At 47.2% G+C, this 24,889-nt stretch overlaps 2 protein-coding genes across 2 annotated transcripts in view; both read left to right on the top strand.

Annotated features, from left to right (window-relative positions):
* The window catches only part of LOC123761220 (treponemal membrane protein B-like), a 51,264-nt gene extending 43,398 nt beyond the window's left edge, over window positions 1–7,866 (top strand). The window contains exons 3-5 of the mRNA XM_069339160.1: window positions 4,094–4,208; window positions 6,183–6,835; window positions 7,689–7,866. Coding sequence (XP_069195261.1) covers window positions 4,094–4,208; window positions 6,183–6,835; window positions 7,689–7,866 — 946 coding nt within the window. The remainder of the gene's footprint in view (window positions 1–4,093; window positions 4,209–6,182; window positions 6,836–7,688) is intronic.
* The window catches only part of LOC123761095 (uncharacterized), a 90,391-nt gene that overhangs the window by 47,793 nt on the left and 17,709 nt on the right, over window positions 1–24,889 (top strand). The window lies entirely within an intron of this gene.

The following is a 24,889-nucleotide window of genomic DNA, read 5'->3' as shown; positions in this document are numbered from 1 at the left end:
CAAATCCTCATATCCCGCCAGCATCCACGATCCTACATGTGTGTTTTGATTCACGTTAAGGGCAGGGAAGGAGAGACGGACGCGCTTTGATGCTCTTTCTTTCAGGACCCGCGCGCACACGGGCGCTCTTACAGGCCTAAACAATGATACTTGAGACATGAGGAGGAGCAGGCCAAGAACCAGACGAGGATATTGACGTCTCGCTCAGCGCCACCCGGCAATTGGTTTCCTCCGACCATTACCCAAGGGCTGTTCTCTCGTTACGGCTGTACGAGAAGAGCCTCCACAAGTTGTATCATGCCCGCGACGAAAATTTAATGATTCAGGGGAAAGCACCAAGCCATTACGACTTTATAGCCCTTGGAAGGCGTCAGGATAAGGATTTGGGATGGGACGGGGGGAAAGGAATGGTGCCCAACTATTTGAACGGCCGGGGCCGTCCCCCAAGCGTTCACTTGGAAAGTGGATATGATATCGCGAAAAGTATTCTCGTGATATCATGCGAAGCAAGAGGGGAAAACATGTGATATTTTTCAACACACCGGGATGATGTTGTTGTTGTTGTTAAAGATTCGCTACCTGGAACAAAATGTTCCAAGTAGCACGGGCTATGGTGAGCCCGAAGTCACGCCGGGAGGTTTGTACACACGTTGGGGCCGGAGTTCAGGGTGTGTGCCAATCCGGAGGGCTGGACATACAGGGCGAGGGATCTGGACACGCAGGACAAGGGAGGCGGGAGATAGAGGGGGGGGGGGGTGGTCCTGGACATACAAGGTCGGGTGTCTAGAGCTGACGGTAAAAGCTGAAGTCGAGCCCCTCAAGGTGGGAAGAGTGTTCCAGAAATAACTTACACGTGAGACAGGAGAGTATAACCACTCCTTGTACCAGAGCACCTCGGGGAGCCGGTCAGCCGAGGGGACAGCACGCTGGACTTGTGATCCTGTGGTCCTGGGTTCGATGCCAGGCGCCGGCGAGAAACAATGGGCAGAGTTTCTTTCACCCTATGCCCCTGTTACCTAGTAGTAAATAGGTACCTGGGTGTTAGTCAGCTGTCACGGGCTGCTTCCTGGGGGTGGAGGCCTGGTCGAGGACCGGGCCGCGGGGACACTAAAACCCCGAAATCATCTCAAGATAACCTCAAGATAACCTCAAGATAACCTCAAGATAATCTCAAGATAACCTCAAGATAACGCTGCCTCACCAACCTGTCCTCTTACAAAGGACGTCGCTTTTCACATGCGTTACATAAGGGCAAAAATGGTCGTACTAAAACATATTAAACGGTTTGCGAAAGTGACGTACCGTCCCGTTTTCTGTTTTGGGTCCTCTGGTAGGTTAGGAGAGGACACTTTACATTGACCGTTTTCTTGACGATGGGAGGGGGGGGGGGGAGCCTTAGGAGGACGGGTTGGGTAAAGGCGTCACTCTAAGACTTACTCCTGCACACTCCAAGCTGAGGTCAGTTCAATTTTAGAGTTAACCAGAGCGCTGAGGCTCGTATAGGCCGCAGCCGGTCATTACAAAATTGAAAGTATATCCTTTTGTTCAGGGAGCAACTATGAGTGAGAGAACTGAGTAGCTTTGGTACACAGCTTCCAGTCTTGAGGTTATCTTGACATGATTTCGGGGTTGACCAGACCACACACTAGAAATTGAAGGGACGACGACGTTTCGGTCCGTCCTGGACCATACTCAAGTCGATTGGTACTTTGGTATAGGGTCCAGGACGGACCGAAACGTCGTCGTCCCTTCAATTTCTAGTGTGTGGTCTGGTCAACATACTTCAGCCACGTTATTGTGACTCATCGCCTGCATATGATTTCGGGGCTTTAGTGTCCCCACGGCCCGGTCCTCGACCAGGCCTCCACCCCCAGGAAGCAGCCCGTGACAGCTGACTAACACCCAGGTACCTATTTTACTGCTAGATAACAGGGGCATAGGGTGAAAGAAACTCTGCCTATTGTTTCTCGCCGGCGCCTGGGATCGAACCCAGGGCCGCAGGATCACAAGTCCAGCGTACTGTCCGCTCGGACTCGGCCGAGCGGCCGGCGGGGGAAGCTTTCGAGACTCAGCCGAGTCTGCACCTTATATCAACACCTATACACCAAGACCTGTGTATATCAACACCTATACACCAAGACCTGTGTATATCAACACCTATACACCAAGGCCAGTATACCATGACCTGTTGAACGTATACACGAAGCCCCGAGTGACACTAGATGAGGAACCTCTGCTCCAAGACCAACCCTCCAAAAAATCGAATTTCAGGAAATTCTGTGACTATTTAGAAATAAATGTGGATACCGATAAATATTAGGGACACTGTGGGAAACTGTCCAAGACAAGAAAGGAATGGAGTCTTTTAATTTTAAAAGACTCGCAGCTTCAGGATTCTGTCCCACGAAGAATGTGGATAGAGAAGCGTATCCTCTTTAAGACAGCAATGGGATAGGAGTTCACAGTGCTTCAGTTAGCCAAACAGTACGACAATAAACCCAATGGCTGGCAGCGATCCCCAAGATTGACGATTGATTGATTGATGAAGATTAAGCCACCCAAGAGGTGGCACGGGCATGAATAGCCCGTAAGTGGTGGCCCTTTCGAGCCATTACCAGTATCAAAAGATGATACTGGAGATCTGTGGAGGCGCAACTGCACCCTGCGTGACGGGAGATGTCTCCCGGACCAAGTGGTAATGAAGTGGTGGTGCAAGATTGACGACGAATAATATCTTACAGGACTGAATTCACGACTCTTGAGAATCGCCACATGTCGGGAGAGTAGATCTTCGGAGAGTAGATTCACGGAGAATCTTCGTGAGAGAGAGGGAGAGTAGGGAGTAGATTCACGGAGAATCTTCGTGAGAGAGAGGGAGAGTAGGGAGTAGATTCACGGAGAATCTTCGTGAGAGAGAGGGAGAGTAGGGAGTAGATTCACGGAGAATCTTCGTGAGAGAGAGGGAGAGTAGGGAGTAGATTCACGGAGAATCTTCGTGAGAGAGAGGGAGAGTAGGGAGTAGATTCACGGAGAAGACAAGGAGAAATTACCAGATTTTTATTCCAAGAATAACTCAAATCAAGACCACGAACTTCCTATCGGAGAGGTGAGTGAATGGCGAAGCGCTGTGGATTCATGATTGGGTACTCCCACGCTCTTTGGGAGCCCAGCCCGGGTTCGAATCCTCCTTACGATTCCTGCTGATTTTCTCATAACGGCGCTTGGTTCCGTATCCGGATTACTCCTGGACGCTAGTGGCGCCTGATATATTTTTTTACGGTTATGAGAGCATCAGTAGGAACCATAGAGTTGGGTTCGAACCCTACAATCAGGGTACTCCCACGCAAGCGTCTACAGACACTTCTCCTTGAACTATATGTTTAACACTTCTCTAACCCTGTCCATGGAGGACAGAAGAAAATGTATATATGCTATCTTGAGGTTATCTTGAGATGATTTCGGGGCTTTTTTTTTAGTGTCCCCGCGGCCCGGTCCTCGACCAGGCCTCCACCCCCAGGAAGCAGCCCGTGACAGCTGACTAACACCCAGGTACCTATTTTACTGCTAGGTAACAGGGGCATAGGGTGACAGAAACTCTGCCCATTGTTTCTCGCCGGCGCCTGGGATCGAACCCAGGACCACAGGATCACAAATCCAGCGTGCTGTCCGCTCGGCCGACCGGCTCCCTTCAATGCTGGTTAGCATTGTAAATGTGTGGCCACGTCTGTGGTAGAAAAAAAAAACACTGCTCCTACTGATTTCCTCATTGCTGCATCACTTTAATGTCACTTCTTGGAGCTTTTAGTAGTTATGCTTTTGCACGTGTTTCCAAACCAAAGATGATTGGTACAAGTTGTTAGCGGACACAACGGTAGTTAGTTCTGTCCCTACGAGACTCTCCTAAAGTTTTCACCACCGCCCAATGTATGATGGTTACCTTGCCATGATTTCGGGGCTCAACGTCCCCACGGCCCGGTCCTCGACTATGGTGGGGGGACGCTTCCGTTACGTCCAGTACAACGAAGTCTTTAGCACCGCATACAGCAGTCTAACTATTGGATAGGTTCACTAAATCAGTTCGACTCTCCAACAGGAAGAGTCAATCAGGAAACTTAGTCTGTCTCCTATCCTTCGACCAGAAGATGATTCCCAAGCCATGTAAAGGTAGTGTTCCAACAAGGACGAGGAACACGCCTAAGATCATGCAGGTTTATGCCGTCGAATTTCAATACCAGAATGAATATTGCAGTTGAATTCCAACATTTTTTTGCAAATTTTACAAAGTTCTGGCTTCTCCAATTTTGCTAAAATGTTATCATCAGAGTATGATATCACGCGTGGATACCAGAGCCTGACGCTATCATAGCGACACCGGCAACATATAACACTCGAGTCTACCACATGATTCTCAAAGCTGAGTCTACCACATGATTCTCAAGCTGAGTCTACCACATGATTCTCAAGCTGAGTCTACCACATGATTCTCAAAGCTGAGTCTACCACATGATTCTCAAGCTGAGTCTACCACATGATTCTCAAGCTGAGTCTACCACATGATTCTCAAGCTGAGTCTACCACATGATTTTCAAGCTGAGTCTACCACATGATTCTCAAGCTGAGTCTACCACATGATTCTCAAGCTGAGTCTACCACATGATTCTCAAGCTGAGTCTACCACATGATTCTCAAGCTGAGTCTACCACATGATTCTCAAAGCTGAGTCTACCACATGATTCTCAAGCTGAGTCTACCACATGATTCTCAAAGCTGAGTCTACCAGATGTACTGGAGAGTTTACAAAGGCCAAATTCTTTGAAGTAGATGCAACCTTTGCACAGATAAGTCCCTTCCTTCGATGTGACTTCTACCAGACCTGGGTGATGGGCCGAGTGTGTGAACAGTGGGTAGTGGGCCGAGTGTGTGAACAGTGGGTAGTGGGCCGAGTGTGTGAACAGTGGGTAGTGGGCCGAGTGTGTGAACACTGGGTAGTGGGCCGAGTGTGTGAACACTGGGTAGTGGGCCGAGTGTGTGAACAGTGGGTAGTGGGCCGAGTGTGTGAACAGTGGGTAGTGGGCCGAGTGTGTGAACAGTGGGTAGTGGGCCGAGTGTGTGAACAGTGGGTAGTGGGCCGAGTGTGTGAACACTGGGTAGTGGGCCGAGTGTGTGAACAGTGGAAAGTTCACCCGAGAAGAACAGTTCTACTTTAATGTGTATGAGACGAGTTAATAAAATATTGTCACGTGACAGTTCCATAAGCCTAACACACACTCACACACAGATTAAAAACACGGGCGCTGGTGGCTGAGTGGACAGCACGCTGGATACGTAGTCCTGGGGTCCGGGGTTCAATTCCCGGCGCCGGCGGAAACAGATGGGGCAAAGTTTCTTTCACCCTGATGCCCCTGTAACCTAGCTGTAAATAGGTACCGTGGGATTAGACAGCTGTTACGGGCTGTTTCCTGGGTGTGTGTGTGAATTTTTTTTGTTACGTAGTAGTTAGTAACTTTTGAGGCCTGAGTTCGATTCCCCGATGATTACAGTGATTGATCTGTTACTATTCACTCTAGTGGCATGTGTGTGTGTGTGTGTGTGTGTGTGTGTGTGTGTGTGTGTGTGTGTGTGTGTGTGTGTGTGTGTGTGTGTGTGTGTGTGTGTGTGTGTGTGCACAAGCAACAAGCACAATTAGGTAAGTACACACACACACACACACACACACACACACACACACACACACACACACACACACACACACACACACACACACACACACACACACACACACACACACACACGCCACTAGAGTGAATAGTAACAGATCAATCACTGTAATCATCGGGGAATCGAACTCAGGCCTCAAAAGTACAACAGCGTCACATGTCGGGCGGTGACCGAATTTACGAAATTTACATCAGATAAAACATGGTGGGAATTATCGTGGACTTAAAGGAACGAGAAAGAATTTAAACCAACAGCGTTATTCCAGCAAGGCGCTAACGCCCACTTAATCAAATTAACCTGGACTCCTTTTAATTAATTAGATGAGGTCGCCAACAGCAACAGCCTGGTGACCTGGCACGGTGACCTGGCACGGTGACCTGGCACGGTGACCTGGCACGGTGACCTGGCAAGAGCCTCTCAAAAACCAGCTGATTAAAAATTCTCTGTTGGCTCCATCATTTTAGAATATTTGTAAGGACAAGAGTGCCAAGGACAAGAGTGCCGAGGACAAGAGTGCCAAGGACAAGAGTGCCGAGGACAAGAGTGCCGAGGACAAGAGTGCCGAGGACAAGAGTGCCGAGAACAAGAGTGCCGAGGACAAGAGTGCCGAGGACAAGAGTGCCAAGGACAAGAGTGCCAAGGACAAGAGTGCCAAGGACAAGAGTGCCGAGAACAAGAGTGTCAAGGACAAAAGTGCCAAGGACAAGACTGTCAAAGACAAGAGTGCCGAGGACAAGAGTGCCGAGGACAAGAGTGCCAAGGACAAGAGTGCCGAGGACAAGAGTGCCGAGGACAAGAGTGTCAAGGACAAGAGTGTCAAGGACAAGAGTGCCGAGGACGAGAGTGCCGAGGACAAGAGTGCCGAGGACAAGAGTGCCAAGGACAAGAGTGCCGAGGACAAGAGTGCCAAGGACAAGAGTGCCGAGGACAAGAGTGCCGAGGACAAGAGTGTCAAGGACAAGAGTGTCAAGGACAAGAGTGCCGAGGACAAGAGTGCCGAGGACAAGAGTACCGAGGACAAGAGTGCCAAGGACAAGAGTGCCAAGGACAAGAGTGCCAAGGACAAAAGTGCCGAGAACAAGAGTGGTCTACTCCACCAGGCTTGTTTACCGCGACTGCTCGCATTCTGACGCCTGAATCACAGCCTGGCTGATCAGGTATTCTTGGCAGGTGTTTATCAAGTTCTCTTTTGAACACCACGTGAAGGCGTCGCCACTTAACACCAGTGATGTCTCCGGGGACATCATTCCCAGTAATGATGTCTTCAAGCCATCAACACCAGTAGTGATGTCTCCGGGGACATCATTCCCAGTAATGATGTCTTCAAGCCATCAACACCAGTAGTGATGTCTCCGAGACATCAACACCAGTAGTGATGTCTCCAAGACATCAACATCAGTAGTGATGTCTCCGGGGACATCATTCCCAGTAATGATGTCTTCAAGCCATCAACACCAGTAGTGATGTCTCCGAGACATCAACCGGTAGGGAGCCGGTCGGCCGAGTAGACAGCACGCTGGACTTGTGATCCTGTGGTCCCGGGTTCGATCCCGGGCGCCGGCGAGAAACAATGGGCAGAGTTTCTTTCACCCTATGCCCCTGTTACCTAGCAGTAGATAGGTACCTGGGTGTTAGTCAGCTGTCACGGGCTGCTTCCTGGGGGTGGAGGCCTGGTCGAGAACCGGGCCGCGGGGACACTAAAGCCCCGAAATCATCTCAAGATAACCTCAAGATAACGGGTGATGGTTCTCAACAACAATATAACATCATCAAAAGCAAGATCTTAAACACTCGTGATAAAAAAAAAGTGAACTAAAACAAAAACAAAAAAAACATTCAACATAAAAAAAAAAAAAAATTCAGAAACATTTGGAGAGGAAAAATATGTTGCAACGTCTGCAACATTTAATGTTTATTTTGAGGGCCAGAAATTTAAACATTCTTTCAAGCAGTGTGAAATTGCTCTAAAGAAGCAGGGAGGTGGAGAAGGCGGAGGAGGAGGAGGTGGATGAGGTGGAGAAGGCGGAGGAGGTGGAGGTGGAGAAGGCGGAGGAGGAGGAGGTGGAGAAGGAGGAGGAGGTGGAGAAGGAGGAGAAGGAGAAGGAGGAGGAGGACAGAGGATTACAAATAAAAAATGGAAAAAAATAGGATCCAAGACACTATATACAAGCAGACTGTTGTGGGATGTGCTAGAGGCACCCAAGGATGTACTCACCTATTCACCTATTTGTGCTTGCGGGGGGGGGGGGGGGGTTGAGCTCTGACTCTTTGGTCCCGCCTCTCAACTGTCAATCAACTGGTGTACAGGTTCCTGAGCCTATTGGTGTGTGAGTGTGTAAGAATGCCCTATAGTGGGTGTTGCTTAGAATGAATGGTGTTACGATCGCCGTCTAAATAACAGTTCTATCCGGTCCTCAAGTTATTTTTACCAAGAAAGATCGCAGACGGCCCAAACTATAATTTAAGTTAGAACACAGGTACCTGGGAGTTAGACAGCTGCTACGGACTCCTTCCTGGGTGTGTCTGTGTGTGAAACAAACAACAGTTGGTTGATGGACAGTTGAGAGGCGGGCCCAAAGAGCCAGAGCTCAACCCCCGCAAGCACAACTAGGTGAGTAGACACTCAACACACCTAGAAGAGGAAAAGGAAAGAGGGCAAAGAGACAAAGATGAAAGTCATCAAGGAGAAAGATTGAGAAAGTGGCCATTTTGACGAAGGGGAGAAGGAGGGGCGAAGAGGTAGAGGGAGGGGGGAGGTTGGAGGGCGAAGAGGGAGAGGGAGGGGGGAGGTTGGAGGGCGAAGAGGGAGAGGGAGGGGGGAGGTTGGTGGGCGAAGAGGGAGAGGGAGGGGAGAGGTTGGAGGGCGACAGAGAGGGAAGCGAGAGGAAATGAGGAGAAGGTCACAGGAAGAGAGGAAGGTGATAGGAATGAAGGCCTCGTAAGAGCAGAGGAGGCTGAGGGAAGAGAATACATGGATAAGAGGAGAGAACAGTAAGAGAAGGAGACACGGAGATCTGCGTGGAAGGGGAGAAAGTGGAGAGGAGGAGACATGGTTGGGAGGAAAGGTACGAAGGCCACAGAGAAAGGGAATAAGGGGAAAGGAGGAAAGCGGGAGAGAACATTTTAAGGAATGGTAATGGGAGAGATGAGGTTGGGTTGCGTGCGACTGCCAGGGTCAACACTTTTATAATGACCTTACTCTGTGAGGAGAAGATGTACACATATGTACACAACTGTGCTTAGTCACAGTTGTGTACCTTTTAACGGTACACTGTAGCGACCACAAGATGTGTACGTTCAGTGTGAGTGAGTGAGTGAGTGAGTGAGTGAGTGAGTGAGTGAGTGAGTGAGTGAGTGAGTGAGTGAGTGAGTGAGTGAGTGAGTGAGTGAGTGAATGAGTGAGTGACATTTTACCCAAACAGTACCTCGGAAGCTGTGTTGATGCTGCAATTCTTGACCAGTTAACTCCAACATTCACACACACACACACACACACACACACACACACACACACACACACACACACACACACACACACACACACCCACACACACACACACACACACACACACACACACACACACACACACACATCAATCTCTCCAACACCTTCGAAACGTCAAGGTCTGTCTTTAGTTTAGTCAAGTACTCACTTATAAAACACACACACAACTACTGCATTTAAAGTAACAGTTTCTTAACTGGGAGGAACAATCAAATTTGTCACACTGATGTCGTTTTTTGCGTGTTGAATTCACATGAACCAGTGTTTATAAAGACGACCCCCCCAGCCCCCTGGAAACACAAACCGAAACTGTCTCTATTTTCCGCTTGTTACAACCTGTAATAACGTTGTTACATCTTGGCTTAACGTGTTTATGACGTATTAGAACGTTGTTACAACTTGATATATTGGTTGTTATAACTGGTTAGGAAGTGTTAAAACTTGTTCGAACGTTGTACCAACGTCGTAGTTTCGATGTGTGTTTGGCGGGGGCCCACCCCGTCTTTTTTAAAGACGGAGGCATCTTTTTCTCCTATTCCTGAATCAACTCTGCCTTTAAATCAACTTAAATCAACTAAGTAGAGAGAATGAACTACGGTAACCGTAAGCCATAGCTGGATCCGGTTATTACGAATAGCCGGATCTAGCTATGGATCCGGCAGATCCAGCTATGGATCCGACAGATCCAGCTGTGGATCCGTCGAAGCATCTTTTCACACACTCAGCTGCTCCATAGTTTGGCATGATAATGGCCAAGCCTTGTAAGGCCCAAAACTCCCCATTTAGTCCAAAGAGAGAACAACATTACCCCGGCTATAGCCAAACTTTCCACCTGCTACTCATCAATGATTTTTTTGGTCAAAGTTCATGCATATGGTCAGAACTTTGATCTATATAGTTTTCTCTTTACGTCAGGTAGTTTTTCTCTTTGGGAAGGAAGTTATATTTGATCTTATTGTCCAGTTTTTTCGGGGGTCATATTTTTTGGGGGGGTCATATACTGATGGTAGAGATAGATAGAGCAACTAAGCAAGAGTGATAGATTAGCAAGAAAGAAACAAATGAAATAAAGTGAAAAACAAAACAAAAAAGTATGTTTTCTTTCGAGAAAAGAATCGGGAATAAATCATAATAGTTCATAATGGAATAAAACCACGATAAACTGGGGACATAATAAATGGGGAGATACAGAGTAAAGGAGGGAGTGGAAGTCTACCACATGATTCTCAAAGCTGAGTCTACCACATGATTCTCAAAGCTGAGTCTACCACATGATTCTCAAAGCTGAGTCTACCACATGATTCTCAAAGCTGAGTCTACCACATGATTCACACACCTATTACTCACACACACACACACACACCTATTACTCTCCCTCTCCCTCACCAGAGTGAGAGTAGCGTCACCAGAGTGTATCAACACAACACACTGCAGCTGGAGTGCAGGCTATCAGTGTGGCACGCTTGGCCCTCCTCGCCCGCCTGATAATGGCCGAGTAGGGAACATTGCCATTGGGGGTTCCAGCTCCCAAATGAGAACTAGGAGACAAGACAACATTACCCGCATGTGGCAACAGCTGTTATGTTGGGCTAGGCTATGTTGGGCTCCGCTATGTCGTGCTGGGCTATGTTGGGCTGGGCCATGTTGGGCTGAGACATGAATTAATACCCCCTCTTAGTCTCCACATCCCTTCTTTCCATCAATTTACCCCATTATTTATTTACTAATAATGTTCCTCCCCCTCCACCCCCTACCCCTCACCCCTTACCTCCCCCTAACACCCCCCCACTCCCCCTTTCACTCCCCCCCCCTTACCATTAAATTAATTATGCTAACGTGGAAATTTTAAAATATATAACGGTTATATGTTAATTTCGAAATGTATCTATCCCCCTTGTGCAAAAGAACGTCGAAAACACATCGTGTTATTATTATATTCGTGTTATTCTCTGGACCTCGCAAGCACGCACGCACGCGCGCACACACACACACACACACACACACACACACACACACACACACACACACACACACACACACACACACACACACACACACACACTCACACACACACACACTGCGCCATTTTTCAAGGAACGTTCAGAAGACGGGGCCAGGAGCTAAGCTCAACCCTGCTAGAACATCTGATGAGTACGGCAGACTGGTTCTTGGGGGGGCCTTCAGCAGGCTGGGTCTTGGGGGCCTTCAGCAGGCTGGGTCTTGGGGGCCTTCAGCAGGCTGGGTCTTGGGGGACCTTCAACAGGCTGGGTCTTGGGGGCCTTCAACAGGCTGGGTCTTGGGGGCCTTCAACAGGCTGGGTCTTGGGGGCCTTCAGCAGGCTGAGTCTTGGAGGCCTTCAACCGGCTGGGTCTTGGGGACCTTCAACAGGCTGGGTCTTGGGGGCCTTCAACAGGCTGGGTCTTGGGGGCCTTCAGCAGGCTGGGTCTTGGGGGCCTTCAGCAGGCTGGGTCTTGGAGGCCTTCAACAGGCTGGGTCTTGGGGGCCTTCAGCAGGCTGGGTCTTGGGGTCTTCTGATATTGGAAGCGATCTCATCAAGACAAGCGGTGACCTCATGCTAGTTGGAACGACTTCAGGTAGATACGAGGAAGACTCCCGACAACGATACCAACCACGACACCGAACGACTCAGCTCCTACGGCTCGGAAAACGACGCTGTTGATATCCCGACCAATCCGACACCCGTCTCGAAGCGACACCCCCCTCCCCCCCCCCCCCCCCGACACCTCCATCGGATCACCAAAACTCTCCATCCTTAAAAAATAACACGACCGACTAAACTACCCCAGAACAAGGCAATTAAACTACCTGGTGGGAAATAACCACGTCGTTGACAGCTTATCATAAAGACACAACCCGCCCCTTAGACCGGAACGACACAACTGCCCCAATACATGGAAGTGTCAGACGCACAAGCAGCCTTAAATCCACAAAGATTTATCCAAAATACGAAACACTTACATCATCAACACGGAACACAAGACCGTGTAATATGTACAGTAAGAGTGAACTCCCAAGTCACATTAATAGACAGAAGAAGAAAATGGAAAACAGGATTATAAAACTCATGGAAAGAGATAAGAGAAAAAAAAAATGAAATGAAGATGAGAAGAAAGGAAAAACTTTCTAAGAAAGTTTATGAGTAGGAAAACTTGAGTTGTTGGTCTGACTTTGACAGGTAAGACCGGATGGTGTTATGGAAGGGAAGGGGAAGATGGACGGGGAAATATATGGAATAGGCAGAGAAAGACAACAGAAGACAAAATAACAGAAGAGGAATTTGGGACAATGGAATAGAAAAAGAGGGAAAGATTGCGAGCTTGAAGTAAACAAGTTAAGAAAGGGGGGAAGCAGAGGAAAAGGTCATTAAAGATGAAGTAGAAATGGTAGAAGGAGGGGAAAAGGGATGGAGGGGGGAAGAGGAGGGGGAAATAGGAAGAGAAAGATGGACACAAGAAGAGGTGAAAAAACATTTAATTGGACGATGAACAACAATAATCCAGCTCTCACCATCTCAGTTAATTTATCAAAATGGAACACAGGTTTCCTCACACGTCTCCTCCTCCTTCCTCACACGCCTCCTCCTCCTTCCTCACATGCCTCCTCCTCGTCCTTACACGCCTCCTCCTCGTCCTCACACGCCTCCTCCTCGTCCTCACACGTCTCCTCCTCCTTCCTCACACGCCTCCTCCTCGTCCTCACACGCCTCCTCCTCGTCCTCACACGTCTCCTCCTCCTTCCTCACACGCCTCCTCCTCGTCCTCACACGCCTCCTCCTCGTCCTCACACGCCTCCTCCTCGTCCTCACACGCCTCCTCCTCGTCCTCGCACGCCTCCTCCTCGTCCTCACACGCCTCCTCCTCGTCCTCACACGCCTCCTCCTCGTCCTCACACGCCTCCTCCTCGTCCTCACACGCCTCCTCCTGGTCCTCACACGCCTCCTCCTCGTCCTCACACGCCTCCTCCTCGTCCTCACACGCCTCCTCCTCGTCCTCACACGCCTCCTCCTCGTCCTCACACGCCTCCTCCTCGTCCTCACACGCCTCCTCCTCGTCCTCACACGTCTCCGCATTCTTCCTTTTCTTTTCAATCCCCATTGTACTTTTCCCCCTGTTCGTCAATCTGGTGTTGGCTGCTGATGTGACTCATTTTCCCTCCTACCCGCGCCTTCTTTCCCATTATTCCCCTCCGTCTTACCCATTAATCTTCCTTCTTGCCCATTAATCACCTCTGTTACCCATTACCCTTCCTTCTTGTCCATTATTCCCCCTTCCCCATTATTCTTCTCTCTCTCTCTCTAGTCCAATACCCCTACCTTATGTCCCATTACCTCGTGTCCACTATCCCTCCCTCTTGCCCATTTCCCCTTCACTCTAGCCTAGTAAACCCTCCTTCTCATTACCCCTTGACTCCTAACCACTACCCGATCCCCAAGCTGCCAATATCGCCATCTCTTTTACCCCAGCACCACCACCACCTCCTTCCTCCTCCTGCGAGACCTCCAAGGCAAAATCTTAATTTTTTTCAGTCCATTATCCCAAAATTCGCCGCCGGGTCGTCCCCTGACTCAAGTTCACGAGGACTTTGATAACAATAAGTGCGGACCATAATTTGGCGCGGGTTAATTTGAGAGGTAAATGGTCTCGCGCGAATTTAGAATTGTTCAAGAAATTCGCAATTCAGAAATGCGCAAGAATTGCGGGTTCTAATAAAGCGATTGGGAGAGGGTGAAAATGGAAGGGGGAGGGAGAGAGAGACCCGGGCCCAGCCGAGTACCCGATCTAGTGTATATGTATAATATATACATGTGTGTGTTTAGTACATAAACTGGAGATCATAGGCACCAGTACGGAGATGAAAATGTCCACAGACTCGGACACGCAGCATTCCAACGAGGCGCGAGATATGGCGCCCCAGTGAGGCTCACAGGCTGGACGCTAACAGCTCTCAGGCCGGCTGGTAAGCATATCAAACTACCTGCTTCCTCCTCGTTGACCTCATTACGCTCGCTAATAGTGCCATCTTCCGCTCAAGCTCCATCACCGTCGATGCTGCTGCTACTGCTGCTGGGTCATCTTATACGGTGTCTTAATGTGACTTGTTTCATGGTGCACCAAGCCTCCTCCTGGTCCTCCTTACCAGTCTCCTCATTCTCCTCTTCCTCAAAACCTCCTTCTTGTCCTCACACACCTCCTCCTCCTCCTCCGCACAGTGGCACCACACATAGAACAAATCAGTGTATTCCTTACTATGGTTAGGTTGGCATGGGATAGAGGATAGGCTGGGACGGGTTAGCTTGGGTTGAGAAAGATTAGGTTAGGGTGAGCTAGGACGGGTTAATTTGGTCAGCAAGTTAGTCTCACGGCCCTTAATCCCCTTCAGAAGTTGATAACCTTTAAACCCAATACCAAACCAAACTACTTAAAACAAATGTTATAAACATGCCGATAGTTTTACTCAGGTTGTGTGTGTGAACACGGTACCTGGATTAAGGCTTGAACATTGGTACATTGAACACTTGGCACATTCACTGGTTGTTCAGTAAGCAATTATGGTGGCCCCGATAACCCTCCAGAGGTTGATATAGCCCTTAAGTCCAACAGCAACCATTGGTGGTTAGTCACTAGTCACTATAAGCCATTGTGGACTTGGTAACCTTCCAGAGGTTGATATAGGCCTTAAGTCCAACACCTACTCAAACAAGGAGTTTGAAAATAATATCTAAATTTGCTTAGACACACCCCCTTACCCATCCCCCTTATTAATCTGTAAAGTAAAGACGCAAATGAAAAATGCAGTGTGATTGAAAAAGAAATGGTTCAGAGGGGAAGGAGGGGACATTTCCTTTCACCTGATACACCTGTTTACCTAACACTCAGTACATACCTAGGAGTTTGCAAAACTGTTGTGGGTTGCATCCTGGAGGATGAGCAGCCGAAGGAGACCTGGCTAAATCCTAACTGGCTTCCTGTCTCCGTTAACAAAAGGAATAGTTCGCTCTCGATCCGGCTTAAGGAGAGCGAGTACGAGCCCCTCTCTACTGAAGCTACAACTTTAACAGTCCGTGTGGCGCAGTGGTACGACCCTCGCCCGCAGCTTCGCGAGCGCTTTGGCCTGGGTTCGTATCCCGGCCCGGGGGAGGATTGACCGGGCGCCAATCCTGAATTGTACGCCTCTGTTCACCCCAGCAGTGAATGTTCAATATGTTGGCGTCTAATTTCAGAGACAGACAGACAGACAGACAGACAGACAGACAGACAGACAGACAGACAGACAGACAGACAGACAGACAGACAGACAGACAGACAGACAGACCGCCCACGGTGGCACAAAGAACTCGGAATTCAATTCACTTTTTCGCCAGACATTCCTTGTTAAACAACGCGGAAATAGCGGGGATAATATTATGCAGAATTTCACATCTCTCCAATATTCTAAAGTATTTAACTGCAGGTAATTCCCCCCCCCCCCTCCCCTAATTACAATACCACACTTGCTTTGAGACGTGTGTAGGTTAAAGTTTATACAAAGATCAAATTTAAGTTAAGTCCCCCCTGCATCTTTAATAACATTAACTTGATATAGAAAACGAGATCGATGCATCGTGTGAATACAGGAATTAAGTACGATTTACATACCAAAGATGGTTCGATACCCACGTTTTGACCGGTAGTTATTAGGATTTGGGTATTTGGGTATTTGCCAAGGGTACTTGTTAACTACACACTGTGCAACCCGTTCTCGCAAATTTAATAAGTCAATATTGACTTATTAAATATGTGCATAGGTGACATACTTAACATAATAGTTTCCCTTGAAAAGCTTCATAGAAAACACCGACCTTACCTAACCTTCTTAGTATGTTAAGATAAGCATCTTATTGCTTCGTAATTACAATTATTACTTAACCTATACCTATAATAGGTTAAGTAACAATTGTAATTACGAAGCTATAAGATGCCTATTTTAACATACTAAGTAGGTTAGGTAAGGTCGGTGTTTTCTATGAAGCTTTTCAAGGGAAACTATTATGTTTAGTATGTCACCTATGCACGCAACTAATAAATCAATATTGACTTATTAAATTTGCGAGAACGGGTTGCACTGTGTTACAGTGTGTAGTGGAAACATGCACAGCTTTTATGGTCACTCTACTGCATTAACCGCCGTGATTAAATCGTTGAATGACGACAAGATGGCGTGTTTGGGGCCGCTGGCGGAGGGAAGGGTGATTTCTCGGTCACATCACCACCCTGACTGCTGAAGGAGACTGATGAAGAACTGTGAAGAACTGAAGAACTACACTCTTCCTCTGTAGTGGGGCGTTGCTGGCCGGCTTCCCACGGTGTTCAAGATGGAACTTTTTAAGCACTTGCAAAGTACAGTATACCAGTCAACTGGGCTTTGATTTGTAAAGCCCAGTTGACATCTAAAATATTTCATAAGGCACACGAGACAGGAATTCTTCCAGAATTCTGGAAAGATGCAAATGTGGAGATTGTGGAGAAGCAGGTTGGGATAACTGGCAAAACATTGAACGTGGTAAAGGTAGGGGGCCCCGGGTGTCCGAAGGTCAGAAAGCAAAGAGAGGAGGACTTTGAGGTTTGAGCCAGAGATTTTTGAGACTTTGAGGACAGTCAGAGAGGAGGTTTCGAGCTGGAGGAACGAAACAATTGAGGTCTCACGAGTAGGTGGAAGGTCTCAAGGGTGTGGTGTAAGCCAAGGGTGTGGTGGAAGCCAAAGGGTGTGGTGTAAGCCAAAGGGTGTGGTGGAAGCCAAGGGTGTGGTGGAAGCCAAGGGTGTGGTGTAAGCCAAGGGTGTAGTGGAAGCCAAGGGTGTGATGGAAGCCAAGAGTGTGGTGGAAGCCGGTTCTCTCAACCATTGGAGCATCATGTTCTTCAGGATCTCTAACAGCAACTCTAGTTATACCTCCAGCTATAAGCCTTTGAAGGATTATGAAAAGGGAGAAGTGTCGTCACTTACATGGTGAGCGGGAGTTCTTTTGTCTGCTCGCGCGTGCGTGTGCGTGTGTGCACAGGAGGCAGGAAGCGCGGGAGGGAGAGAATAAGGAACGGAAGCGTTGATAGGGCGAGGCTATAGTGGAAGGGGTGGAAAGGATGAGGAAGGGGGATACATAGAGAAGGAGAGAGAAAGAGATCTTTGTGAGAGGTTCTACTGGTCTCTAGAGCTCCGTGAAGTGTTCCTCTTGCAACCCCTTTTACGTTGCAATCTCCTCTCTCTCTCTCTCTCTTCTCTCAGAATATACTCTAAGACACTAACTTCCGTGAGAGGAGCGAGGGAGGAAATCTCCACCCTTACATGGGCTCCTCTACCTGGCTCTGTTTCTGTCTCTCTCTCTGGTGGTACATGACCCGGCAATGAGGCTGTGGATGGGAGACAGAACAAAGGCCTCAACACAGACAGTAAACAACTCAACAGAAACATTACACTCTCCCGATTAGAAAGCCTCGGAGCTTCCATGCAACAAGTTGTCCTAACATCAATACCATCTCGTCCATCCATTGTGTTAACAAACATCTCTCCAATTCCTGACAGATCCAAACTAAAGAGAAAAAAAACAACAACGATAATTCCTCCACATCAAGTTGCCCGAACTTTTAGCAAATACCAAACGCATGAGAAAAGCCTATGGTGACCCGGAATGTTTGTGTTGGACTCCCACAGTCGTGTTATAAAAATATCCCTCCTGAATACATGACGTTTATTGTCTTATCTTCTTGCTTGAATATACGAGCGAACACAGACAATATTGTGGCCATACAATAGGTTCGAACTTCCTGGACTGAGGAGGAGTGGGAGTCAAAGGAACTCTGCTTTCATCATGTTCTAGGGATTTTAAAATTGGGAAAGTTTAAAACGAACTTCTCACTAACAAATGATCGTCAGCATTACTATTGTTATTTGAGCAGCGGCGAGCAGCCTCTTAATCTGAAAATAAAAGAGGGCAAAACTCTGCCGTGAAATTGTTCTTAAATTACGATAAGTAGCGCGTAAATTCTTAGATTTTTAATTACTGGAAATCGACATTTTTTTCTTTTGTTTTTTGCCACATTTACGACATTGCTTTGTTGATAACGAAGGGTGATTCGGATCCCTTTATGTTCAACAATTACAGACGATTCTCGACTTTAAATTCTCACATTACTTAACATTATTCATTAGGATACAACAACATACGCTGTGATGATAGGGTATTCATTATGATCAAGCGGGGCATCATACATCATACAAATCACATCCACGTCTTTCATTTCAGCATTCAAGACCTAATACACACACCTCCAATGTTCCAAGAAACTTGACTGTGTCTAATGAGCCACGATAACGTACTAAAGGAATAAAGGAAATAATTAAGTTAATTAAACAATGACAACATACGCGATTTTTCAGCGCGTTCCCCCCTAGTAATATCACTTTTTTGACTAGGCTATGCGTTTTACCAGGAAATGAGTAAGAACATTTCTCTACCCCGGTCGGCCGAGCGGACAGCACGCTGGATTTGTGATCCTGTGGTCCTGGGTTCGATCCCAGGCGCCGGCGAGAAACAATGGGCAGAGTTTCTTTCACCCTATGCCCCTGTTACCTAGCAGTAAATAGGTACCTGGGTGTTAGTCAGCTGTCACGGGCTGCTTCCTGGGGGTGGAGGCCTGGTCGAGGACCGGGCCGCGGGGACACTAAAGCCCCGAAATCATCTCAAGATAACCTCAAGATAACCCCTTCTAATCTCTTTAACCACCACGTCCAGAGGGTTTCACCATTATCTAGTGGGGTGTGTGAGTGAGGGACCAGTAACCATTCCCCTCCCATAGAGATTTCATTCATGTTCTGTCGAATTCAGAAACAGTTAGTAGCCTCAATATCTGTAAAATTAACCCCATGAATTCTCCATTGCTTGGTCGTAGACTGGCCAGAGGTCCTGCCTCTGAGCACTTGCGTATATCCACAAATATTATTGCTGCGAATATTAAGGTATTCGTCCAGCAATACCTCAAGCAGGTCCTTAATTTACCCTTCTTTTGGGGCACTGGCTAAAAATAATTATGAATGCTACACAGGCTACTTCCGTTTGTTTTTTTAAATTAAATCACAGTCGTTCATTATTATATTGCATAAATCACGACCCGCTATTTATTTAAGCGTACCTAAGAACACCTATCTCACTGTTTAATCTGGTTGTTACAATAAAATAAGCTTCATAAACGTGGAAATTCACTCTTATATCAACAATGAACAGAACGATAAAGAGGTTGGTATGCCTGAGGTGTTGCCATGACAACCAGCCAGAGGCGGGAAACACGCTGCCCGAGGGTCCACTACTCGCCTCGCCCCTGTAACCCTCAAACATTTGAATATTTAACCACAAAAACGCACCATATCCACAACTTTTTCCCCACTCGTCTGGTCACTGGTACTTACCGTCCATGTCACGACAGTCAAGGTGTACGAACAACTGTCTCTTCATCCTCAAAAGTGGGCCAGAAGTGGGAGCAGATCCGAACACCGGGAGCAGTTTCCAGAGGCGGGCGTACCAACCCCCCCTCCTCGACCATGATGAGTGCTCACATTCATCACCAGCCGGAACACCGTTCTATAAAACTCATCCTCGAGAGCTTCACACTCGACGTCACGCACATAAATTCCTTTAAATTGGACCTGATGCCACGGTAATTGGGTGTCAGATATCCCATAACGTCCAACGCTTGGATAGGGGTACGAATTAATTAAAAATAAAGTAAATTAATTAATATATAGGGAATGTTTATTTAGTCTATCTCTGAGGTATACATTTGTTGGGTCTAACTTGAAGGAATATGTTTGTTAGAGTTACAGCGGTGTTTACAAGACCTGTTGACAGTGACAGAGTGTTTACAAGACCTGTTGACAGTGACAGTGTGTTTACAAGACCTGTTGGCAGTGACAGAGTGTTTACAAGACCTGTTGTCAGTGACAGTTTGTTTACAAGACCTGTTGACAGTGACAGAGTGTTTACAAGACCTGTTGACAGTGACAGAGTGTTTACAAGACCTGTTGTCAGTGACAGTTTGTTTACAAGACCTGTTGTCAGTGACAGAGTGTTTACAAGACCTGTTGTCAGTGACAGAGTGTTTACAAGACCTGTTGTCAGTGACAGTTTGTTTACAAGACCTGTTGGCAGTGACAGAGTGTTTACAAGACCTGTTGTTAGTGACAGAGTGTTTACAAGACCTGTTGACAGTGGCAGTGTGTTTACAAGACCTGTTGACAGTGGCAGAGTGTTTACAAGACCTGGGGCAGTGACAGAGTGTTTACAAGACCTGTTGACAGTGACAGAGTGTTTACAAGACCTGTTGACAGTGACAGAGTGTTTACAAGACCTGTTGTCAGTGACAGTTTGTTTACAAGACCTGTTGTCAGTGACAGAGTGTTTACAAGACCTGTTGTCAGTGACAGTGTGTTTACAAGACCTGTTGACAGTGACAGAGTGTTTACAAGACCTGTTGACAGTGACAGAGTATTTACAAGACCTGTTGACAGTGACAGAGTGTTTACAAGACCTGTTGTCAGTGACAGAGTGTTTACAAGACCTGTTGTCAGTGACAGAGTATTTACAAGACCTGTTGTCAGTGACAGTTTGTTTACAAGACCTGTTGGCAGTGACAGAGTGTTTACAAGACCTGTTGACAGTGGCAGTGTGTTTACAAGACCTGTTGTCAGTGACAGAGTGTTTACAAGACCTGTTGACAGTGACAGAGTGTTTACAAGACCTGTTGTCAGTGACAGAGTGTTTACAAGACCTGTTGTCAGTGACAGTGTGTTTACAAGACCTGTTGACAGTGACAGAGTGTTTACAAGACCTGTTGACAGTGACAGAGTGTTTACAAGACCTGTTGTCAGTGACAGAGTGTTTACAAGACCTGTTGTCAGTGACAGAGTATTTACAAGACCTGTTGACAGTGGCAGTGTGTTTACAAGACCTGTTGTCAGTGACAGAGTGTTTACAAGACCTGTTGTCAGTGGCAGAGTGTTTACAAGACCTGTTGTCAGTGACAGAGTGTTTACAAGACCTGTTGTCAGTGACAGTGTGTTTACAAGACCTGTTGTCAGTAACAGTGTGTTTACAAGACCTGTTGTCAGTGACAGAGTGTTTACAAGACCTGTTGTCAGTAACAGTGTGTTTACAAGACCTGTTGTCAGTGGCAGAGTGTTTACAAGACCTGTTGTCAGTGACAGAGTGTTTACAAGACCTGTTGTCAGTAACAGTGTGTTTACAAGACCTGTTGTCAGTGGCAGAGTGTTTACAAGACCTGTTGTCAGTGACAGAGTGTTTACAAGACCTGTTGTCAGTAACAGTGTGTTTACAAGACCTGTTGTCAGTGACAGAGTGTTTACAAGACCTGTTATCAGTGACAGAGTGTTTACAAGACCTGTTGTCAATGACAGAGTATTTACAAGACCTGTTGTCAGTGACAGTTTGTTTACAAGACCTGTTGGCAGTGACAGAGTGTTTACAAGACCTGTTGACAGTGGCAGTGTGTTTACAAGACCTGTTGTCAGTGACAGAGTGTTTACAAGACCTGTTGACAGTGACAGAGTGTTTACAAGACCTGTTGTCAGTGACAGAGTGTTTACAAGACCTGTTGTCAGTGACAGTGTGTTTACAAGACCTGTTGACAGTGACAGAGTGTTTACAAGACCTGTTGACAGTGACAGAGTGTTTACAAGACCTGTTGTCAGTGGCAGAGTGTTTACAAGACATGTTGTCAATTTCAGATTGTTTACAAGACCTGTTGTCAGTGACAGAGTGTTTACAAGACCTGTTGTCAGTGACAGAGTGTTTACAAGACCTGGGGCAGTGACGGAGTGTTTACAAGACCTGGGGCAGTGACAGAGTGTTTCAAGACCTGGGGCAGTGACAGAGTGTTTCAAGACCTGGGGCAGTGACAGGGACATGTCTCCTCCCACCTCGAGATCACATAGTCCCAAAATCCTCAGCGACAACACCACTGAAGAGTTTTCCGAATTTACGTGCGAGATCCTGGGAAAAGAAGGCTATGAATTATGGAACCCCGGGAGAGAGGGACACGAGAAAGAAGAGGAGAGAGAAGGCGATTGAAGAGGAGAGAGAGGGATGTGATTTGGAAGAGGAGAAATCAAAAGAAAACAGACCTGGGAAGAAAGAAGTAAAGGCGGAAATGGAAATACGTCTCAATGAAGGGGTGCTTATTATATCGTGTTCAAGCACAGAATATGCTTTGAGGCACGGGTCATATATGTCTCTGTCAGAGCGAGCCGTTGTCACGTGTGTAGAGGGCAGCATCTGTGTCACCTGTGTCACCTGTGTCACTTGTGTCACACGACCTGGCCTAGTCACAATATGAGTTTGGTGCCACAAGGTCCAGTTCAAGTGCTTACCTCTTGATAGTCTTGAGTGATAGAACTTGGCTATCTAGGCAAATAAGAAACTTTCAGTGCTGTTTTTTTGGGCATCGAAGCTTTTTTCGGGGGGGTGGGGGGTGGGGAGGGGGAATGTTTGACATTACAGACGTTAAACCGAACGGAATATTTCTTACGAAATGGAAAGTAACTCAGTAGATGTACACAAAGATAAGACACGTTGGTCCTATCCACCACCAGGGCAGCTTCCTTGCTCATTCCTTGCTGAGATGAGCACATCTTGTTGACCTGCCCTCTACACACAACTGACAGCCCTCCTGCCCCCCCCCCTTTCTCCATCACTCGAACCCTCTCCATCACACACACTCGCCCCACCACCACCACCACCTCCATTCCATTCTCCACATGCAGTGGGTCCATGGTGGGTCGTCTCTAGGGCGACGATGGGCTGGGGATTGTTCCTCACGACTTTCTCGACAAAGTTTGTGATGCGTGATGGGATTAAAATGATTATTGATTTATGCTGATGGGGGTCTAGGATGGTCTAAGCTGTTTATACAGTTTGGGTCTGATCTCGTGTCTGAGAGAGAGACCGAGAACTCTCAAGCAATGTTGAATAATACAATATACAACGGGTATAATAATGTATTAATGGCACAAGTCAGATGTATTTTAATAGTTAAATAAAATTCACATATGAAGTGAAAGTGACGATGTTTTGGTTCTTTGTGGACGCTGATAAAGTTGAAACTTTGTAGACTTGTGGGAGACTGTGTTGGGATGTTTGTGTTCAATCACGTTGTTGTGGCTTATTCCCTGCGTCGGTTTATTATTATTATTAACATCTTTATTGACAAAATTAATTACAATTTTGCCTAATCTGAGGATTTTGATAGTCTTATTAAATTGAGGTTAATACTAGTATTCACTGTCACGCAGGACAGAGGGTCATACATAAGACAATAGGTCTAAACTGTCCTGCGTCGGTTAACATTTATTGTAGCATATGGAGCCTATGAGCAGAAATATATTTGGTTTGGTGTTGGGGTTTAAGATCTATCACGATCTGGAAGGTTATGGACGCCGCTACACACCAGCTCACTGGACAAGCAATAAGTATGCTTTAGTTCATGAACTTCGGGACTAAACTCGTATATGCAGAGTGAAATTTTTATGCTTGTGTTTGTGTGTGTGTGTGTGTGTGTGTGTGTGTGTGTGTGTGTGTGTGTGTGTGTGTGTGTGTGTGTGTGTGTGTGTGTGTGTGTCTGTGTGAGTCTGTGTGTGTGTGTGTGTGTGTGTGTGTGTGTGTGTGTGTGTGTGTGTGTGTTTGTGTGTGTGTGTGTGTGTGTGTGTGTGTGTGTGTGTGTGTGTGTGTGTGTGTGTGTGTGTGTGTGTGTGTGTGTGTGTGTGTGTTTGTGTGTGTGTGTGTGTGTGTGTGTGTGTGTGTGTGTGTGTGTGTGTGTGTGTGTGTGTGTGTGTGTGTGTTTGTCTGTGTGTGTGTGTGTGTGTGTGTGTGTGTGTGTGTGTGTGTGTGTGTGTGTGTGTGTGTGTGTGTGTGTGTGTGTGTGTATTCACCTAGTTGTGCTTGCGGGGGTTGAGCTCTGGTTCTTTCGTCCCGCCTCTCTACTCTCAATCAACAGGTGTACAGGTTCCTGAGCCTACTGGGCTCTATCATATCTACACTTGAAACTGTGTATGGAGTCAGCCTCCACCACATCACTTCCTAATGCATTCCATTTGTCAACTACTCTGACACTAAACAAATTCTTTTTAATGTCTCTATGGTTCATTTGGGCACTCAGTTTCCACCTGTGTCCCCCTAGTGCATGTGTCCCCCTTGTGTTAAATAATCTATCTTGATCTACCCTATCAATTCCCTTGAGAATCTTGTATGTGGTGATAATGTCCCCCCCTGAACTCTTCGGTGTGTGTGTGTGGAAGCACACAGTCTGCCCCCTTCTCTCTCCTCCCCCTGCCAATCCAGACAGTCTGCTCCTGTCTGCCGTCGAGAGCACAAAGTCGGCGCCGAGCACACTAAAGGTTAACCTGTTGCCGAAATTCGTGGTCACCGGAGCCGCTGGAAAACACAAAAATGTCTCGACTTTTACCTCTTCGGTGTTCATGTATCTGGGGGAGGTTAGGTGGGTGGCTGAGGGAGAGGAAAGGGGAGGGTGTAGGGTAGGTGGGTATAGGGTAGGGGTATAGGGTGTGAGTATAAGGTATGGATATAGGGTGTGTGTGTGTGTGTGCTTG

This window comes from Procambarus clarkii, chromosome 41, assembly GCF_040958095.1.
Source record: "Procambarus clarkii isolate CNS0578487 chromosome 41, FALCON_Pclarkii_2.0, whole genome shotgun sequence".
Taxonomy (NCBI): Eukaryota; Metazoa; Arthropoda; class Malacostraca; order Decapoda; family Cambaridae; genus Procambarus; species Procambarus clarkii.
The sequence above is the reverse complement of the archived record's forward strand: the minus strand, read 5'-3'. Positions and strand labels throughout refer to the sequence as shown.